General features: G+C 47.2%; 1 protein-coding gene across 1 annotated transcript in view; it reads right to left on the bottom strand.

The window, feature by feature from the left end:
- The window catches only part of LOC141112992 (3-galactosyl-N-acetylglucosaminide 4-alpha-L-fucosyltransferase FUT3-like), a 66472-nt gene extending 52980 nt beyond the window's left edge, over window positions 1–13492 (bottom strand). The window contains exon 1 of the mRNA XM_073606068.1: window positions 13364–13492. Coding sequence (XP_073462169.1) covers window positions 13364–13386 — 23 coding nt within the window. The 5' untranslated portion in view covers window positions 13387–13492. The remainder of the gene's footprint in view (window positions 1–13363) is intronic.
- Between the last annotated feature and the right edge of the window lie 644 nt (window positions 13493–14136).

The following is a 14136-nucleotide window of genomic DNA, read 5'->3' as shown; positions in this document are numbered from 1 at the left end:
CAGTCTCCTAAAACTCACTCCATTACCCCACATTACCCTCCCTCCAAAAACATCATAAACGACTCAAACTAGGTTTTGGAGTAAATGGCCTGATGGCCTTATATTTATTTAAAATATAAATTAACATAAATATAACATAAATAACCGTAAACTTTTAATAATAATAACTTTATTGGGGTAACTATCAGTAAACAACTATCACCATGGTCACTGTAAACAATTCTTTTACTTTTGAACCTACCAGTCGGCAACCCCTGACTCGGCAGTACCCTAACTTCCAGTGACCTAAACCTTTTAACTCCTCCAAGGCCTTCATAGCCTGAAAGTACACAACCTCCATCCCCATCCTTCATGGATGGGTACCAGCAAAACCCCCCATCCATTGGATGGGTACCATAACGCAACCCCCATCCCCTGGATGGGTACAAACATGTTTAATACATGTAACATGACATATCCTATTCAAGGAAACCAAAAAACTGCCACAGCACGAAAGGGGTAACCCCTTACCCTTGCGCGCACCTCCACACCCTCAAGCCTCTCTGAATCCCCTCTTACAAACCTAGAGACCATAGATCAGTCCCCACCTCATTCAAATGTACCCCGTCACTGCGTAGATACCTCCAGGTATCTACTTCCAGCTCCCTATGGCGGATGGCCAAACCCCCATTCTTGACAAAGAATCTGCTCACTTCCTTGTTAACCTTTATCCTTGTCCTGTCCACCTTCTTTGCTGACCATGCCCACCGCCATGACAACATACCCACCATGTCTGACCAAACTAAAACCATCCTAGGGTATGCGCTCTCAAACGCAAAAAATCACATTTGATATCCCGAATAAGGTCCCTCATGGATCTTGCTCCCATGTCATTCCCACCTACGTGCAATAGCAAAACATCAGGAGCCCTATCTAGTTTGCAAAATCTGTGTATTTCCCCCAACACCCTGTTCTATCTCATACCCGGTACCCTGATCCACCTGATGAGTGCTTCTTGCCTGGGGATCCTTAACTGCCTGCCGTTCGGCCGAACGTCGGCTCTCTTGGCCCCCCAAAAAACATACGAATGGCCGAGTATCCATACCAGGCCAACATTATTACCTGCAATCAAGAAAAATAATACAAACTCCAGTAAACATACAGCATCAACCAACACCCTGTAAACTTAACCAACTATAATTGCAACAATTGTGGGCGGACGTACAATTTAAATCTATCCAAATCCCACCTTCCAATACGTCTAATGATGTCCTGGCTCAAACCTGCCCTAGCAGCCTCAGTGGCCGCCCCAATTCTAAAGGAATGAGAAGAAAATTGACGCGGGTCGCACCCCACCCTGACCGCGCATTTTTTAAAAAACGCTATAAACTGAAATTTTGATAAAAAACCACCATCCTCATGTATTAAGAAAGGCCCCTCAAACTCCGATCTAACCCCCAAAAAGGATTTCACTGCATTAACAGGGCAGATACTTACCTCGTCAATCCTGCCAACATCCAAGTACCTGCCTTTTCCAGTCTGATCAGTCTTAGACCTTCTGATCCACACTCTAATAGACTCGTGCAACAACTCTACATCTCCCACCATGAGGCCCCCTTGTATTGTCTTAGAGGGGCTGACTAACTCACTGATGCGCAGTGCCCCAAAAAATGCCAAAGCAAAAGCTGCCCGAAATAACATGCGTTCTTAAACGGATATACATACCGTTTCCAAACTACCAAGCAACCCTCTCAACATATCAAACGACACCGGTCTCCTCCCATTCCTAGTTTTGTGTGTCTTCCTATACCCTTTAACAGCCTGTCTTACCCAAAATTCCTTTGTATAATCCCGGAACCCTTGCCATTTAAAAAGAAAGGCCAAACCTGCCAACTCGCGGTCTATGGCAGCTGCCGAGATACCCTTTTCGAAACCCCTAATAATGAAATACAGGACAACATGTCCAACTGCCGGATCATCTGAGGCGCCAACGTCCAGAACCTGTCCCACTGAAAAGGAGACAAAGCGTCAGCCAAAGTGTTATCGACCCCCGGTAAGTGTACAGCATAAATGAATGCGTTCACTTGTAAACAGCGAAGCACCAAATGTCTTAACAACCTGACCACCGGAACCGATGTTGCAGTAAGCCGGTTATCCACTTGGACCACCCCCAAATTGTCACAATTAAAGCGTACTTTTAAATTTTTGAACGAGTCCCCCCACAGTTCCATGGCCACAACAATTGGGAACACTTCCAATAGCAACAGGTTCTTCAAGAACCCTGCCTCCTGCCATGCCGACGGCCATCTGGCCGCACACCACTGACCTTAGAAAAAAGCCCCAAATCCCGTGGAGCCGGCCGCATCAGTGAATAGTTCTAGATCCCAATTGCTGATGGGACCTGACATCCAAAGAGCCCTTCCATTAAAGGACTCTAAGAAAACCTGCCATACACGTAAATCTTCTCTATGTTCACGAGTAAGACTGGCAAAATGTGTTGGCACCCTAATCCCTGCTGTAGCAGCTGCCAGCCGCCTGCAAAAAACTCTGCCCATCGGAATGATTCGGCAAGCAAAGTTCAATTTTCCCAGTAAAGATTGAAGTTGTCGTAGCTGTAGTTTCCTGACCCCTATAGTCCCACGCACTTCCTCTTGTAACTTCACCAGTTTGTCCTTCGGAAGCCTGCACTCCATCCTCATTGAGTCTATCTCAATGCCCAGAAACATTATAGTCACTGTTGGACCTTCCGTTTTCTCAGAGGCTAATGTAACCCCAAATCGGTCCGCCAGGTGTTGCAGCGTCCCCAACAGCACCGCACAAATATTAGAGCCCGCTGGGCCAACACATAAGAAATCGTCCAAATAATGGCTGAGTTGATCCCTGCGACATCCCTAACTACCCATTCCAGGAATGAGCTGAACATCTCAAAAAGGGCGCAAGATATAGAGCATCCCATGGGCAGGCACCTATCCACATAGTAAGCCCCTTCCCAGTTACATCCTAGTAACCGAAAACTGTCCGGGTGCACCGGCAATAACCGGAAAGCCGATTCAATATCAGACTTTGCCATTAAGGAACCCTGCCCATACCTCCGCACCCATGACACGGCCGCGTCAAAAGATGTGTACGTCACCGCACACTCCTCAGGTGTAATGGCATCATTGACCGACCCCCCTTTTGGAAAAGAGAGGTGGTGTATGAGCCTAAACTTGTTAGGCTCTTTTTTGGGAACAACTCCCAAAGGGGAGACAACTAAATCCGGCAGCGGCAATTCTTTTAAAGGGCCTGCCATGCGTCCCAACGATACCTCCTTCCCTAATTTTTCGGAAACTACCGCTGGATGTTGCATTGCCGACTTCAGATTCTGAGCCTCTGGCGGTGTTGTTGCCAAAGAACATGGAATCCGAAAACCGCTCGTAAAGCCAGCTTCTAATAGAGCAGCCGCTGCCCGATCGGGGTATCTACTGAGGAAAGGACGCATCCTTTCCACCCGCACCGGAGTCTTCCCTCTTACACGAAGCGTCTCCGCCACGACCTTTTCCTTTTTTGAAACATTTGGACAGTGCATGAGATCTCCCGCAGCCAGAGCACTGATGTTTGAAGCGACAGTTGGATCCAAATTTGCAGCTGCCCTCATTAAACTGCCAGCAGTAACCCCATCTTTTTTCGTCCGGCTGTCCTGGAGTTGCGGAACCTCCGACCCCTGCCTGAAAAAACTGATTCGGGGCCCTCGCTGCCCTCATCAACCTCATCCATAGGCTTATGTCCTTATGGTCCCAGCGCAGAGTCGGTCTCACCGCCATTCTTTGACGAAATTGCTCATCGTAACGTAACCAAGCCATGCCACCATACGTCCTGTGGGCCTCGCTAATGGCTTCTAAATAAACAAATAAAGCTGAGCAGTTCTCCGGTGCCTTTTCACCTACCACACTTGCTAAAATGGCAAACGCCTGCAGCCAATTAGCAAATGTACGCGGAATTAAGCGGTATCTACGCTTTTCCTCATCCTCCTTCTTGCCCTCAACTGGTTTCAACCTGTCCAGGTTGAATTTCTCCAACGGCAATAACGTGAATATTTCTACGTATTCGCCCTTCCATATCTTTTCTTTAATCTCCGTCTTGAAATGAGCACCCAAAGGGCCCTCAAAACACACGTAAACTTCGCTCCTCGCCGCATCTGCCAACCTAACTGAATCCGGCCTTTTCTCGCCTGTCTTCCCCTGATCCCCCGAAGTCGTGGCCACCGCTGTCGGGTTGGTATCCACCGCAGGCACCACCGGAGTAACGCCTGTGACCTGTGTATCCCCTCCTGTCTGCGGGAGGGTAGGTGCCGTCCTTGCACTCGCGGGACTACTTCTTGTCCCTGCCTCAACCCGTGCTACAAGCTCCTTTAGCCCAACTAACAGTTCCCGCAATCCATCGTTCCCAGGCCCGGGTCCCCCCACTGTCGGCGTGGCTATGGTAGGCCCAGACACCCCAGACCCTGTTGACCGCCCTGTACCTGTCAGTCCCCCCTGTTTACCTTGCCCTAATAATGTATGCAAAAAGGATGTGATAGAATTCAAAGAATCGCACTCACCGGGCTGCCCTGGACTGGGCCCAACAGCCGCCACTCCTGGAACCACCGCCGCTGGATGTCGTTGGTCTTCTCCTCCATCCGTCCCGGACAATTCTCCCTCCGATCGATCATCACTGGGTTAATTCCTGACGACCGCCTGCTGCACCCCAGACGCGGCTGCTCTGGGTGCCGAGGGTCTGCGGGGCTGTGACCGACCTCTCTCAGAATTACCGCCAGACCCGTTAGATGCCCCCCTAGATGAACTCCTGCATCTGCTATTTTGTGGGGTACGTATAACCTGGCTGCTTCCTGCACTTGTGCCCGACCCAGCATTCCTCGCTGACCCTCTCATGTGCTGCCGTGTGTTGCTGGCTGACCCTGCTGCCTGTGCTGTCTCATGGCATGCTGATCCCTTCTCCCTGGTGTCATGCCTCCTCTCTGTCCCTGCTGTTCCATCCCTCAGTGCCATGCACCTGCGACACGCTGGGGGGGAAGAGCCGCGTGGTCTGCTTGGCATTCTTCCACTAGACCCTCTGCCTCTGCGACTGGTCCCCCTTGCCTCCCCTGCACTGGTCACAGGGGGCCGACTGCTGCTGCTGTTCTGGGGATCATTGGTGTCCTCTGGCCTCCCTCTTACCCGAGACTCTCCTTGGCCTGATGCAGGACTGTACCTCTCAGGCGGCCGGGACCGCCGTGCACGAGGTGTGGGCGGCCCCCCCCGCTCACCGCTGCTCTGTCCTCAGCTATGTCAGAAAGCTGCTGCTGCAGCCAGTCTGCGCCGTGAGTGGCCACCGCCGCTCTCAGTTGTTCTAAGAAACCCTCCATCGCCGCCATCCTGATTAATATTGGCAGTAAAGTGGATAATATAGCAGGATTGAAGAGTGGTGAGGTGCTGTGATCAATCTTCTCCTCCACCGCTCTTCGAATGACATCACTTCCCCCCCGCCTGTTCTCTTCCCTTCACTGAACTCTCAGCCCCTCCCCTTCTCTAAAAGGGGAAACCTCTCTTAAGACGGCAACTGTGCCATCCATCATTGTCATCCCGTCCCTGCACTTAGCTCCGGGACTCTCTTTCCACTGTCTGAGGCAGGGCCGGTACAAGGCAGGGGCGGAAGAGGCACGTGCCCTGGGCGGTACCATTTGCTATGGGGGGGGGGCGCAGCCTGCAAGTGAAGTTCTGCCACGGCCGCCGCCCGCCAGTGTGTACAATAATACTACTACTGTCTACAGTGCATTTACAGCGCCCAGCGGCACTGTACAAATTGCCTTTGTGCGCTCCTGCATCCTCCCTTCCCTCAGCACACAACTATACTGTTACAGTTTACTCCCCTACGGAGGAGTCCCGTAGTCCCTGCCAGCGCCGTGACGTCACTCACGGCCGGAGGCGAGGTGGGAGGACGCAGAGGAGGGCAGGGAGGCGGGAGCTGTGTCGGCGCGCTGTTACCTCAAGGAGCCGAGCCGAGCTGAGCTGAGGAGCTGAGGAGCTGCTGCTTGCCTGCCTGGCTGGCTCTAGTAGCTGCTGCTGGATTCAATCTGGAAGGAAGCGAAGGTAGAAGATTGCAGTGCCAGAGTGTGCCAGTGTTCTGACTCAGATCTTCAGCAGTGGTGGTCACTGGTCATTAACCTCCCCTCAGCCTCCTCCCCTCCCCAATCCAGCCATTTATTAATCTGTTTTTTAGTGTTTACTTACACAAGTTCAGACTCAGAACTTCTGAGTCTGAACTTGTGTAAGTAAACACTAAAAAACAGATTAATAAATGGCTGGATTGGGGGAGGGGGGGAGGCTGAGGCGAGGTTAATGACCAGTGACCACCACTGCTGTTTAACCACTTAACAACCGCCCATAGCCGAATGACAGCTACGGGGCGGTTGCTTAACTCTGGGAGGACGTACTATGACGTCCTCCCAGAATTCCCCTCTCGCAGCTCTGTGGGCTGGATGTGTAGTGCCCACAGCGCTGCTCAGTGACATCCAGCCATCCATCCATCCATGCTCAGCCATCCCTAATGCTCTGCAATGCCCCACAATACTCTGCAATGCCCCAGAATACTGTGCAATACCCCGCAATACTCTGCAATACTCTGCAATACCCCACAACACTGTGCAATACTCTGCAATACCCCACAATACTCTGCAATACCCCGCAATACTCTGCAATACCCCGCAACACTGTGCAGTACTCTGCAATACCCTGCAATACTGTGCAATACCCCAAAATACTCTGCAATACCCCGCAACACTGTGCAGTACTCTGCAATACCCCACAATACTGTGCAATACCCCAAAATACTCTGCAATACCCCGCAATACTCTGCAATACCCCATAACACTGTGCAATACTTTGCAATACCCCACAACACTGTGCAATACTCTGCAATACCCCACAACACTGTGCAATACTCTGCAATACCCCACAATACTCTGCAATACCCCGCAATACTCTGCAATACCCCGCAACACTGTGCAGTACTCTGCAATACCCCACAATACTGTGCAATACCCCAAAATACTCTGCAATACCCCGCAATACTCTGCAATACTCTGCAATACCCCATAACACTGTGCAATACTTTGCAATACCCCACAACACTGTGCAATACTCTGCAATACCCCACAATACTGTGCAATACTGTGCAATACCCTGAAATACTCTGCAATACCCCGCAATACTCTGCAATACCCCGCAACACTGTGCAATACTCTGTAATACCCCACAATACTGTACAATACTCTGCAATACCCCGCAACACTGTGCAATACTCTGCAATACCCCACAATACTGTGCAATACTCTGCAATACCCTGCAATACCCCGCAATAGCCTGCAATACAACGCAATACTCTGCAATACCCCGCAATACTTTGCAATACTCTGCAATACCCCGCAATACCGTGCAATACCCTGCAATACCCTGCAACGACATTGATTCTTTATTAAAAATGGGGGGGGGGCGCAGTTTGCCATCTTCGCCCTGGGCACCAAATGGCCTTGTCCCAGCACTGGCCTGAGGCAATGAGGGTGAGTGGAGATGTCAGCAGTAACTGGGACAATTTCAGGGCTGAGTTTGAGGACTAGTCCCTAGCCACAGGGTTAAATGAGAAGCCTGCAGCAGTGCAAGCAGCCACACTGAGAAGGGTGGATGCCTTCATCATTATTATTATTATTATACAGGATTTATATAGCGCCAACAGTTTACGCAGCATTTTACAATATAAAAGGGAGACAATACAGTTATAATACAATAAAATACAAGAGGATTAAGATTGCCCTGCTCAGAAGAGCTTACAATCTAATAGGGTGGGGCAGGTGGTACAAAAGATTGTAACTGTGGGGAATGAGCTGATGTAAGTGGTAAAAGATTAGTTAGAGATGTTATAGGCTTTCCTGAAGAGATACGTTTTCAGGGACCGCCTGAAGGTAGCAAGAGTAGGGGATAGCCGGACAGGTGGAGGTAGCGAGTTCCAGAAGATGGGAGAGGCTCTGGAGAAATCCTGGAGACGAGCAGGAGAGGAGGAGACTAGAGAGCTTGAGAGTAGGAGGTTTTGAGAAGAGCAGAGAGGACGATTTGGGTGATATTTGGAGACAAGATTAGTGATGTAGCTTGGGGCAGAGTTGTGAATGGCTTTGTATGTTGTGGTTAGTATTTTGAATTTAATTCGCTGGGTGATTGGGAGCCAGTGTAGGGATTGGAGGAGAGGGTTGGCAGACACTGAGCAGTTGGTAAGGTGGATAAGTCTAGCAGCAGCATTCATGATAGACTGAAGAGGGGATAGCCTATGGAGAGGCAGGCCAATGAGAAGGGAGTTGCAATAGTCAAGGCGAGAGATAACAAGGGAGTGAATGAGGAACTTGGTGGTTTCATTTGTTAAAAAGGTGCGAATTTTAGAGACGTTACGGAGGTGAATTCTACAAACTTTTGACAACAATTGGATTTGAGGCTGAAATGACAAGTCAGAGTCTAGGATTACACCTAGTACCCTGGCATGAGGGGAGGGACTGATGGTTGTATTGTTGATTTTGATGGAAAAGTCGTGGAGGGGGGCACGGGCGGGGGGGGGGGGGGGATATTAATAGCTCAGTTTTAGAGAGATTTAGTTTAAGGAGGTGGTGCGACATCCATGCTGATATGTCAGTTAGTAAGTTAGTAATGCGAGAGGAGACTGAAGGAGTGAGGTGAGGAGTAGACAGATAGATTTGGGTGTCATCAGCGTATAAGTGGTATTGGAAGCCGTGGGCGGTTATCAAGTGACCAAGGGTGGAGGTGTACATAGAAAAGAGAAGGGGTCCAAGAACAGAGCCTTGGGGAACCCCCACAGAAAGGGGCAATGGAGAGGAGGAGACAGAATTGTAGGTGACACTGAAGGAGCGCTGTGATAAATAGGCAGAGAACCAGGATAGAGCAGAATCTCGGAGGCCAAGGTAATGTAGTTTATTGAGAAGGAGCGGGTGGTCAACAGTATCAAAGGCCGCAGAGAGGTCAAGTAGTAGGAGTATGGAGTACTGGCTGTTGGTTTTAGCAGTTAGTAAATTGTTAGTGAGTTTTAGTATGGCAGTTTCTGTGGAGTGCTGTGAGCGAAAGCCAGACTGTAAAGGGTCAAGAAGGTTATTTTCACTGAGGTAGGTGCTAAGACGGTTGTAGACTAAGCGTTCTAGAAGTTTAGGGGTGAATGGGAGCAATGAGATGGGTCTTAAGTTGTTCAGGTTGGTGGGGTCCAGTGAGGGCTTTTTAAGTATGGGAGTGATTTGTGTATGTTTTAGAGGGGAGGGGAAGGTGCAACTAGAGAGGGAGAGATTGAAGATGTGAGTGAGGGAGCATAGGATAGAAGAAGAGGGTGACCATAGTAGTTGTGAGGGAACAGGATCCAGGGGACAATTGGTTAAGTGGGCATCTGAGAAAAGTTTTGTAACCTCTTCAGTAATAGCCAATTCAAAAGAGGAGAGTGTTGAATGTGCTGTTATGTGCCTTCATGTTTACAAGCATAATCTGAACCTCACAGAGGAGCAAAAGGGTGACACCAAAACCATTCTGGATGCATTAGAAGCTTTCTTCAGGCCCTCTAAAAATGTCATATATGAAAGATATATATTTGACTGCTATAAGCAAGAAGACTGTGAATAAATAGACAGGTTTGTCACACGGCTAAGAGAAAAAGCTGCAAGCTGTGAGTATGGCTCTCTGAGAGATGAACTTATTTGTGATAAAATAGTTTTGGGTATCACCAGTGAAAGCACACGCCGCCACCTATTGAGGAAACATGATTTAGATCTACAAATAGCTATTGAGATATGTTGCACTGCAGAACCTACTTACAAACATATGAAAGCTTTGGAGCAGAATAAACTGATTGACAATATCAATGCAGCTGTTAAACAGCAGCAAAGCTTCAAAAACCACCAGCATAAGTTTCAGCACAAGGGTCACCTACACAACTCACCTTGGAGGTAGCCTGCATTATGCAAGTATTGTGGCAATGTGCATGTACGAGAGAAAGAAAAGTGTCCTGCATATGGGAAAATCTGTACTGCATGTGGTAAACCAAATCGCTTTGCAAGAGTGTGTCTCTCCAGTAAAATGGAAGCAAGGAAGCTGCACACAATTGAGCAAATGTCAGATCCGGAGGACGCACATCTGCTTAGCACTGATATGGTTTACTCCTCAGAATGCATTGGTGCTGTAAATACAAAGGGCAAAAAATGCTTTGTAAACCTCAGACTAAACAATATAATCCAACCCTGCCAGCTGGACTCGAGTGCAAAGTGTGATGTCATGAGTATAAAGGACAAAATTAAACTGGCACCCAGAGCACCCCTTCAGCTTAGTAGACCCAAACTAAAGTTGTATTCAGGGTAACTAATAGAATCATTGGGGCTATTCCAAACAGAATGCAGCATACGTGATTGTATACACAAACTGAACTTTGAGATTGTTGACACCGATCAGAAACCGCTATTATCGGGTTCAACATGTAAGCGCCTCGGACTATTGCAGTTCACCATTCCTGCTGAGCTACATAATGTTGATAATCAGCCTGCGAAATTTGACTAGACCACTGACAAAACAGCAAATTCTTCACACCTACAGTAATGTGTTAGATGGCCCGATAGTCTTTGCTCCAGGAGAGCTTCGTTTTGAACTTGATCCTACCATTCAACCTGTACAATGTGCCCCATGCAATGTGCCTATTGGCATTAAGCCACAGGTTAAAGCTCAACTAGATAAATATGAAGCTGAAGGATATCTAACTTCAGTATCAGAGCCTACAGCTTGGATCAGTAACATGGTTGTTATCAGAAATCCTGAGAGGATCACAATATGCATTGATCCCAAGTTTCTGAATATGGCGCTCAGTCACACCACTTAATGCCAACACTCGATGATATTTTGCACAAATTACCTAAAGCACGTGTCTTCACACTTGTTGATGCTAGAGATGCCTTTTTACAGTGCAAACTGGATGAAAAGAGTAACTACAAGACCACATTCTGGACTCCTTGGGGCAGAAAGAGATTGCTCAAACTACCATTTGGAGTCTCTGTAGCACCTGAGGTATACCAGCGAAAGCAGCATGAACTATTAGGTGGTTTTCATGGAATTGAGCCAATAGCTGATGACATTCTTATAGTTGGCAGCGGTAATACAGATGAGGAGGCTGAGCATGACCATGATGAAAAGTTAATAGCACTACTGGATCATTGTAGGCAGGTGAAGCTGAGGCTTAGTGTAAAGAAATTGCAGTTCAAGGTGGAAGAAGTCCATTTCCATGGACATATCCTGTCTATACAAAGCTTAAAAGCTGACCCGGATAAGATTAAAGCCATTGTAGACATGCCACAGCCTTGGAATCTCACATCAAACACAGGTGTTGTACAGACCCAGGAACTCAAGTACAAGGACCTTCCAACAGAGTCATTGACAAATAATAAATTGTCAGGTGGTTTAACACTCTGACATCTACTAAACACAGAGAGATCTGTTTTGGGAAACTGGACCTTTAACCAGTTGCCGCCTGCCCACAGTCAAATGACGGCGGGGCGGCTCTCATTCTGGGATGACGTAATATGATGGCGTCCCAGATCGGCCACTCTCGCGTGCCCGCGGGGGCATGCAGCGATGCGATTGCGGCCGCGCCGTGTTGCTAGGACACAGCGCGGCCCTGATCTCTGTAAAGAGCCATGTCCGCGGCTCTTTAACCATGTGATCCGTTGTGTCCAATCACAGCCGGTCGCATGTAAACATGGAGATGCCGGTAATCAGCGCTCCTCGCAGAGCGTGTGGCGAGGAGAGCCGATCAGCGGCATCCCCTCGCAGGGGGCAACAAAACATTATAGTGCCAACAGTGTCACCAATCAGTGCCCACCATTGCCCACCAGTGTCAGCAATCAGTGCCCACCACTGCCCACAAGTGCCACCAATCAGTGCCCATTAGTGATACCAGTCAGTGCTGGCTATCAGTGGCACCTATCAGTGCTGCCCATTAATGCCCATCACTGCTGTCCATCAATGCCCATCAGTGTCACCCATCAGTGTTGCCCATCAGTGCCCATCAGTACTGCCTATCCATGCCGCCTATCAGTGCCCACCAGTGCCACCTATCAGTGCCCATCAGTGCCACCTAACAGTGCCCATCAGTACCACCTAACAGTGCCCAGTGCCACCTAACAGTACCCATCAGTGCCGTCTATTGGTGCTCATCAGTGCCACATATCAGTGCCACCTATCAGTGCCCATAGGTGTGGCATATTAGTGCCTCCTCATCAGTGCCACCTAATCAGTGCCCATAAGTGCCACCTCATCAATGCCCATAAGTGCCACCTCATCAATGCCCATCAGTTCAGCCTATCAGTGCCCATCAGTGCCGCCTCATCAGCACACATCAGTGAAGGAGAAAAATTACTTAGTTACAAAATTTACTGACAGAAACTAAGTAAAACAATTTTTTTTCAAAATATTTTTTCTTTTTTTTTTTTTTTTTCTGTAAAAAATAAAAAAGCCAGCAGTGATTAAATACCACCAAAAGAAAGCTCTATTTGTGTGAAGAAAATGATAAAAATGTAATTTGGATACAGTGTAACATGACTGCGCAATTGTCATTCAAAGTGCGACAGCGCTGAAAGCTGAAAAATGGCATGGGCAGGAATGGGGTGTAAGTGCCCTGTAGGCAAGTGGTTAAATATGGCAAATTTTATTAAGCTTTGAATTTTCCAGAAGAATCGAAAATTCAGATGTCAGGCAAACAACACCCTATGGGATTGTTATACTAAAGGTGACGCTGTTAAATTAAAGTGAATGTTCACATTGCTAATATTAAGTTGATCAATCAATTAATCAAAACTGTGTTCCATTTGAAAAACAAACCATGCTTGAGATATATAAAAATTTCATTTTTGCTAGCACATGTCTGCACATTCAAAAAGAACAACATTTTACCTTAATTACTAATGTAAAGTTTGCAAAAAGAATATTCACTTTACTAAGGAGACAACCTCTATGCCTTTACTAAATCAACCTCAATTTTTCTCAGGCAGACATGCTTTTAAGTTATTCACAATATATAAATAAATGATTAATGTTATAATACTTTTAATATTTTAAAAATATAGTTTAAAAAATATACACCGAATAATGTATAAATAACATAGCTAAACATTAGTTTAAAAAGATAACATTCTTGCCATGTGTTTTGATCCATTTATATTTTCTGAGAATTTTCAAGATTCGGAATCAGATTATGACTGTCCTATCAATTCTTATGGAAGCAAAAATTGGTTTCAAGTGTATGTCTTGGAAAGTGTTTGAGTAATAGAGAATGAAAATATATCACGCACCTTGTAAAAGAAAAAGATTTCATCCAGGTTATTTCTTCATGTGAGTTAAAGGCTCCATATACACCAGTAAATATATTTTTCCCAACAGAAATTAAGTCAGATACTTTTCACAACCCAAGACCAAATAACAAGAAAAATCAGATTTAGAATGTTATCTTTATTTGTTCTCCCACTCCCTTTCTTAAGCTATTTATATGTTAGCTTATCTCTAATCCTGCACTTCATTTATATATACAGACCACCCCAGGTGTGGCAGAGGATTGGCAGTGGGTTAAAGGATAACTTCACCTTTTTTAAAGGGCAGAGGATAACCCGCTTTCAAGGAGGATGGGAGGGGGGTTGGGGGAATCAGGGGTTGTGGGCAGGTGCTCTTTAATAACATGTTACATGTTATACCCTAAATACGGGGATTACAACCTGACTGAAAGATGAAAGAAAGGATAGGAGGAGAAAGGTAGCAGCAGAGGAAGGGTTGTAATTCAGGGAGAGGGATTATTGTGGGATCGATTTTTAAGGAGAGGGGAGTTAAAGTGCCACTTACCACCAATGATTGTGGAATTGTTTTTCAAATTGTAGCAAAACAGGAGATCTCCTTGGGGTGTCTGCTTTCTAAAAAGAGGTTATTTTGGGAGTGTGTCTACTGTCTTGGCACTTTTATGCGACATGTTTTATAATCAGTGGTGGCTGGTGGTCAAAATTGTGTGTGGGGGGGGGGGGGTTTGGGGGCGCAAACAGACCTGGCCCCGTCAATCGCACTGGCAGGCTCTTGAACC

This window comes from Aquarana catesbeiana, linkage group LG11, assembly GCF_042186555.1.
Source record: "Aquarana catesbeiana isolate 2022-GZ linkage group LG11, ASM4218655v1, whole genome shotgun sequence".
Classification (NCBI taxonomy): Eukaryota; Metazoa; Chordata; class Amphibia; order Anura; family Ranidae; genus Aquarana; species Aquarana catesbeiana.
This window is presented reverse-complemented; position numbering and strand designations above follow the sequence as displayed.